Source organism: Aulonocara sp. 'chitande type north' Nkhata Bay, linkage group LG19 (genome assembly GCF_057382095.1).
Source record: "Aulonocara sp. 'chitande type north' Nkhata Bay isolate Kocher_YH1m ecotype deep benthic linkage group LG19, A_spYH_male_GT1.1, whole genome shotgun sequence".
Taxonomy (NCBI): domain Eukaryota; kingdom Metazoa; phylum Chordata; class Actinopteri; order Cichliformes; family Cichlidae; genus Aulonocara; species Aulonocara sp. 'chitande type north' Nkhata Bay.
Window position 1 is genome coordinate 23,770,357 of NC_141362.1, and position 7,573 is coordinate 23,777,929.

At 46.2% G+C, this 7,573-nt stretch overlaps 1 protein-coding gene across 1 annotated transcript; it reads left to right on the plus strand.

Moving 5' to 3' along the window:
• The first annotated feature begins 1,371 nt into the window (after window positions 1–1,371).
• On the plus strand, window positions 1,372–5,071 carry LOC147307060 (uncharacterized). The gene is made up of 2 exons (XM_086275733.1): window positions 1,372–3,098; window positions 3,177–5,071. The coding sequence occupies exons 1-2, from the start codon at window positions 2,010–2,012 to the stop codon at window positions 4,524–4,526; spliced, it is 2,439 nt and encodes an 812-aa protein (XP_086131859.1). The 5' UTR covers window positions 1,372–2,009; the 3' UTR covers window positions 4,527–5,071.
• The last annotated feature ends 2,502 nt before the right edge of the window (window positions 5,072–7,573 follow it).

A 7,573-nucleotide genomic window follows, 5' to 3' on the forward strand; every position in this document is an offset into this window, starting at 1 on the left:
AAGGATTTTCTTTCAAGCATTAAAACAATTTTTATGTTTAAAATTGTTTTAGTTTGTGCAATTCCTTTATGAGCCCCTAAAAATGGGGACGTCTATAAGTCCAAAACAGTGAATGCGATATTTAGTTAAACTGCTTGAATTAAAGTTGAACATCTGCAATTCAATCACAGCTTAACTATTTGATTTAAAATCCACTGTGCTGCTGTACACCAGCAAAACTCTCATTGTTCAGATACTTATGCACCTAACCACATCTCAAACATGAAAGGCTTTACACTGTTTAGCTGTCTGCTCTGCAGCTTTACTGTTTTGGTGGAATCTCACCGCTTTCACAGCAGGCAGACAGAGATAGCCTCGACATATATGCAGTATTTAGTAGCTAAACAAACTCATTGCAGCAGAACCAGACACAGCATCTGCCTTCAGGTATTTTTCCCAGCACAGAAAACCCAGCTTACCCTCTATGCAGTGCACCTGGCCACCAGCAGTCTGGAGATTTTAGTTTAAGTAGCTGTTCATATAGATTTAAACAATATGCTATCAGCTGAGGTAATTTTACAGGTTCTTTCAGCTCTCTGGGGAGTCACAAAACACTTTACAACTCTATATATGCAGCAATACTCTCCAATAACCATGAATGGAATCAGCTCGCTTTGAAAGGCAATGATATTAATTCAATGATTAAGATTATTCTTATGGAGCATTATGAAACTATACAGAGTTGATAGTGATGTCTCATGTACAGTATATGTGCATGTGTAACTGCACACCTGAGAGGGGGGGGATAAGATAAAAATCTCTCAACCATTTAAAAATGCTCCATAAGAAATCATTGAGACTGAGGATGATCATCAATTAAAGGACGATTGGGTTCCCACGTTGCAGTGATTAACAAAAAACAGTTACAATGATATAATAAATTAGTCAATACCTATGAAACCGACCTATAGACATTACAGATGTTTAGGACATTGTTAATGGTATCCCTAGTTTTTCTACTATCACATGTCAAAAAGCAGCCTGGTCTTATGACAGTTCATGAAATACTGACAAAAAAGGCGATCATGTGAAGGACATGAATTTCCTTTTTTGAGGCTGTCTCCATGACTTTGAAACTAATGCAGCTATTTCAGTGAACCATATATTTTTCTCCTGACAGGACTCATCAGAAAATTGGCACAACGGAGCTTTCGAACATGTGGTAACTTTAGTAATTTAACCAAAATCACGTCCTTTTTTAACGCCTTAGCGAGTAGGTGTGCTCCCTTAATCTAACCAAAGGAAAAACAACATTAGACACAAAAATAAAAAGAAGTGGTCATATTTAGGATTCGAACTATAGTCTGTAACTTACCATAAATGTCATGGTCCTGGGTCATTTTGGCCCAGCGTTTTGTGTTTCCTTGAAGTTCATTTTTGTGCTTTGTGTTTATTCTGATTTTGTATTGGTTTAGGGTTGAACCTGTAGTTTGGTGTGTGTATTCAGCCCTACCTGTGTCTGTCCTTGGTGCTCTGTTCATGTCCCCGTGTTGTGTTGTAAATCAGTCTGTGTGTTCCTGCTTTACTTTGAAGGCTCATGTTCTGGATTTCCTATTCTATTTTGAAGGTCTGTGTCTGTTGTCATTGTGTTCAGCTTGTGTCCTCCGGTCCTCATGTGTATTAGGTTCAGCTGTTCTTCCCTCCTGTGTGTGATTACCTGATTACCTTGTGTGTGTATATTTAGTGGGTGTCGGTCTGTGTTCATTGTCGGCTCGTCTGCGTTCTATGGTGTTCCTGTCTCTGCGTCTCTCTGCCCCGCACCCCTTTTGTATGGTCTCAGGTTTGTCATTTAGTTCTCCCAGTTTAGGTTTCTTCAGTTGTTTTGTCATGCCTCACTGCCTGTTTCTGCCATTGTCACTTTGTAAATAAACATCACTCGTATCATCAGTCACTGCTGCATTTTGGGTCCTCCCTTTCCTCCACACCACACGGCTCACTCCGCCAGCCGTGACAGTACGAGCCGACCAAACATGGACCCAGCAGCTTTGTCTGGAGAGAGCGACCTCGCACGCATCCGACGCCTGATGGACTGGGTAACCCACACCACCAACGCAAGGGCACAAGTGGTGGGGTTAAAAGCCATCGAAGCAATCCTGGAAGAAAATCCCTACCTCTGCCAGCTTAAGGGAGTTTCAGGCTTAATTTGCAACCTGCATAAAGCCCGGGGGGTGGTGCGAGCTCGGGAATCCACAGACTTTGTCCAGCAGCAGCGGATTACGGCCACCCCGGAACAGCCACGTCAGCTTCTCCCGCCGGAGGTTTTGCCCGGCCCGCCGGAGGTTTTGCCCGGCCCGCCGGAGGTTTTGCCCGGCCCGCCGGAGGTTTTGCCCGGGAGGAAGCGACGATCGCGCCGTCGGCGCGTCACCCCACAGCCAGATATTGGAACTTCAGAACTGCCGGCCGTGGTGAGTGAGAAGGACCCTTTTTCTGTCTTGGACTGTGGAACAGTTTATCCAGGGACTTTGTTTGGTGCAGCAGACGACAAGGAGAACTGTGTGTTGCTTGCTCATTCTCCTGCTGAGCTGTCTTTACCTCGTTTAGCTGCACAGCCACAAGCAACTCGGACTCCGGTATCTCCGCTAGCCCAGTCATTCATGCCGTCTCCGTCTTCACAGACTCCCTCTGTACGGGAGGCTGCGCTTGTGCCTCCCATTTTTGACTCTTTTTCTAGTACGTATTATTTGCAGAGAGACAAACACGTTAAAAATGCAATCGTTCCTCAACAGCTGGCTAGTTTAGAGACTGCTACTTGCTCCAGGGCCTCACCAGAGGTTAAGTTACAGCCCTCAGCTGACTCTGGACCCCTGGAGGCTAAGAACCCAGCTGAGAACTGCACCCGGCTGTCGCTGCCTGAGCAGGGTCGGTGCTCCGCGCAGCTGCAGTCTGTTTTGTCCCTGCCAGAGGCCCGTGCGCCTGCTGGTTCTGTTCCGTCCCTGCCAGAGGCCCGTGCGCCTGCTGGTTCCGTTCTGTCTCTGCCAGAGGCCCGTGCGCCTGCTGGTTCCGTTCTGTCTCTGCCAGAGGCCCGTGCGCCTGCTGGTTCTGTTGCGTCCCTGCCAGAGGTCTCCGTGCCTGCTGGTTCTGTTGCGTCCCTGCCAGAGGCCCGCGTGCCTGCTGGTTCTGTTGCGTCCCTGCCAGAGGCCCGTGTGCCTGCCCGTGTGCCTGCTGGTTCTGTTGCGTTCCTGCCAGAGGCCCGTGTGCCTGCTGGTTCTGTTGCGTTCCTGCCAGAGGCCCGTGTGCCTGCTGGTTCTGTTCTGTGTGTGCCAGGGGCTCCAGTGCCCACTGGGTCTGAGACTGTTTTTGCTGGGGGGCCCGAGGAGCCCGTCCAGCCTTCTGCCTCGTCAGCTGGGGGGCCCGAGGAGCCCGTCCAGCCATCAGCTGCAGTCTCATCACTAGCTGCAGTCTCATCACCAGCTGCAGTCTCATCACCCTCGCCTGCTGCGGCCTCAGAGTCTTCGGCCTTGCCTGGTCCGGTTTCAGCATCTGCTTTGGCTTCATCCTCGCCTGGTCCGGTTTCAGCATTTGCTTTGGCTTCATCCGGTCCAGCCTCTGCATCCTCATCATCTTCATCCGGTCCAGCCTCTGCATCCTCATCATCTTCGTCTGGTCCAGCCTCTGCATCCTCATCATCTTCGTCTGGTCCAGCCTCTGCATCCTCATCATCTTCGTCTGGTCCAGCCTCCGTGTCGTCATCCTCGCCTGGTCCGGCCTCCGTGTCGTCATCCACGCCTGGTCCGGCCTCCGTGTCGTCATCCACGCCTGGTCCGGCCTCCGTGTCGTCATCCACGCCTGGTCCGGCCTCGGCTCCGCCTTCGTCTGGTCCCGCTTCGTCTGATCCTGCGGTTGCCACACCGCCGTCGGAGCCAGCTCGACCCGTTCTGCCTCGCCTCTGCCGGCCGTTTTCCGGGCCTCTAAGATGGCATCACGGCCTTCGGGGGCGGCCTCCGGAAAGAGTTCGTCGCCGCCGCTGGCATCGCGGCCGTCCTCCGGACCTGCTCGGTGGCCACCACTACCTTCCAAGTGGTCGGCCTCCAGAACTGTTTGCCCGTTGCCGTGTGCACGGTCGGCCTCCAGAACTGTTTGCCCGTTGCCGTGTGCACGGTCGGTCCCCAGAACTGTTTGCCCGTCGTTGCTGTGTGCACGGTCGGCCCCCTGAACTGCCTCCACTCCGCCACCGCTGCCTTCCGCTCGGTCGGCTTTTGGATCTGTGTCAGCCTCCGGGCCGGCCTCCTGAACTGTGTTTTGTCCTTGTGCTCCGGCATGTGTGTTTGTTTTGGACAGGTCACTTGGTTCGCTGGGGCTTGTTTTTGTTCGGTGTTGGTCCCTCCGTCCTGGGCCCCCGCCGCCCGCCCTGGGTTGGTCATCTGTTTTTGTTTTGGGCTGTCTGGAGTCAGCCCTTGGAGGGGGGGTACTGTCATGGTCCTGGGTCATTTTGGCCCAGCGTTTTGTGTTTCCTTGAAGTTCATTTTTGTGCTTTGTGTTTATTCTGATTTTGTATTGGTTTAGGGTTGAACCTGTAGTTTGGTGTGTGTATTCAGCCCTACCTGTGTCTGTCCTTGGTGCTCTGTTCATGTCCCCGTGTTGTGTTGTAAATCAGTCTGTGTGTTCCTGCTTTACTTTGAAGGCTCATGTTCTGGATTTCCTATTCTATTTTGAAGGTCTGTGTCTGTTGTCATTGTGTTCAGCTTGTGTCCTCCGGTCCTCATGTGTATTAGGTTCAGCTGTTCTTCCCTCCTGTGTGTGATTACCTGATTACCTTGTGTGTGTATATTTAGTGGGTGTCGGTCTGTGTTCATTGTCGGCTCGTCTGCGTTCTATGGTGTTCCTGTCTCTGCGTCTCTCTGCCCCGCACCCCTTTTGTATGGTCTCAGGTTTGTCATTTAGTTCTCCCAGTTTAGGTTTCTTCAGTTGTTTTGTCATGCCTCACTGCCTGTTTCTGCCATTGTCACTTTGTAAATAAACATCACTCGTATCATCAGTCACTGCTGCATTTTGGGTCCTCCCTTTCCTCCACACCACACGGCTCACTCCGCCAGCCGTGACAATAAATAAAAAACTGACTATTCCTGCCTGTGGAAACGGAGGATTACAGATTATAATCCCTAAAATAAAACAAAACGTATGAAGTGGCTTTTACAGGGTTTTCTGGGCCGTTTCTCTTTGCAGCACAGACATGCTAGATTAAAGTAAATTTCACTCTCTGTGATAGACTTTTATCTCAGCATGCATTTTGGCTGTCATGGCAGGAAAAACACTGGTGTTGGTTTGACACTAAAAATGGCTTCGTTCCATTCACTTGACATGGTTCCAGTATTGTTCATGTTGGCTCACTGCAGCAGCTAACTGGGACACTCGATGGACTGTTAACAAAATTAGCTTCACGTCTATCAGGAATATCACCCTGTGCTGTGCTGTCGCCATTGGAGTGTATTTCTCTGTACTTTTTCTACCCCCCCCTTCCAAGCTAAATGCATCATCTGCTTAACCTGAAAGATTGAAACTTTGCTCGTCCCTGAGTCTGGCCTGTCGGTTGACAAAATCAATAATGGTGAAAGCAGGGAAAGAAACATTATATTGCCAGCTGAAGCGTAAGTGAAGGGATAACAACTTTTCTTCCCTCACAGTTTTCCATGATTACTTTTTGGACTCAGGTGTGAGTGTCTTATTGATTGGTGATGTCATTTAAGCACTGCTGCTTTTCCCTTTGGGCTTGTTTTATTCATCATATATGTCCACTGATCCCGAGGGTGAGCCTTTTGTTTCATCAGACAGGTGTGTGTAAAATGCTTTTTAGTTCGTCTTTTTATGAGTGATTTTCTGTCTTATACTGTAGCTTCACATTCTTCTTCATGAGCTGAGTTATTTCTAGTTAGAGTTTCTCTCCGGTGGTGTTATTTTTACCCTTATATTCTTAAACATCAAATAAGAAACATTTAAAATACCTTTATTCTCGCAGCATGGTCATGGTTAAGCTCCACCTGGAGGTAAAGATATTTCACCAGTGATGTTCTACCAATAGACAACCTCACAGTACAGGAATCCAAAAGAGTGTCATCATACAAAGAAATTTCTGAGTATTTATCAAATTAGCAATATACATTCAAAATAAACCATTTATAACTTTACAGGGACCTTTGCATGTGGCATATTTGTGTTTCTGCAAGCCTAGCCTGCACTCTCTTTGTTCTTCCACTGAAAAAAGAACTTGCAGCTTGGACACTCCAGCCTGTGGAGTGAAATGATTACTAATAAATTCATTTTGAAAAGAGAAATCAACAAATGTCTGCGCTACATCTGTGCAGTGATTGCAATGATTGCCCTTGGAGGACCCCCTAGGTTTTAGACTCTGCCATGTTTATTGGATGAAAACAGCTGGATGCCAGTTTATCCTCCTAAAACTGATTAGTTTTTGAGGGAGTATAATATCAAAATTTCTATTAATTATGACTTTGGTAAATGAAGTGTAGGTTTTTCAACTGTTCTGCCCCCTCCTATATGTAAATGGCAGTAGGCGAAAAATGAAAACACATTTGAATTTAATGTATTGCACTCGTGTCGCTTCAGATTAAGCATTAATTCTGATTTCATTTAACTTGCACTTTTTATTAATGTGACTATTTTTGAGTAACAAATATTAATGTGACTGTACTAATTAATATTATTATTGTGACTATTTTTGAGTATGGCCAAAAGTAAAGATAGAAATGGATGTATACTTGTTTACCTGTGATCAGGGTGGCAGCTTTTTCCTGTGTTTACAGACTTTTACTTTTTTTGCATTTATTTGGACCTCATATGATCTGTAATTGAATTTATGTTGTTTTGTGATGGTATTATTGTTATGTAAGCTCTCTTTTTAGTGTTGAAATGAATACATAATTTGTGCTGTTGTGAAATAAAATTCCCTATAAAAGACAAGAAAACAAGATTAGATGTTTTAGCCGCAGAATTCATTTATGATCAGTGGAATATTTATTTGTGTTAGATTGGTGAACATTAATATTTGAGCGATTTGAGTTTTTTAAAAAATAAATAAATGAATAAAGCTACTTCCAGCTTCTCCCTTATTCACAAGGGGTTGCCACAGCAGGTAGCTCTGCATGTTTTATTTGGCAGATTCTTTTATAGACAGCACAGAATTATTATTAATCCTGTTTTTTAAAGTTTCGGAGTGCAAACATCCTGGTTTTATCTTGGATGCTTACATTTCCTTATTTTGCACACAGGAAAAAAATAATTTCACTAAAAACACACTTCTGATTGTAATAGTCAATTGTGCATCATTTTTGCTGGATAACAGCCTCCAGTTGTGAATTGTTGTTTTCAAAAAGTCTCACACACATCTCCTAAGTAACCCAGCCCCTTTCTTCTTCAGCAAATCTCTCAAGCTCTTGCAGATTTGATGGTCGATGACCAAGACCCAGTTTTGATACTGACGGTTTTAAGCTAAGTTTTCACATATCCTTCTCTCTCTTTGATTCCTTGCACCTTCAAGAGATTCCCAGTTCCAGAAGCACTGAGGCACCCCCACAGCATA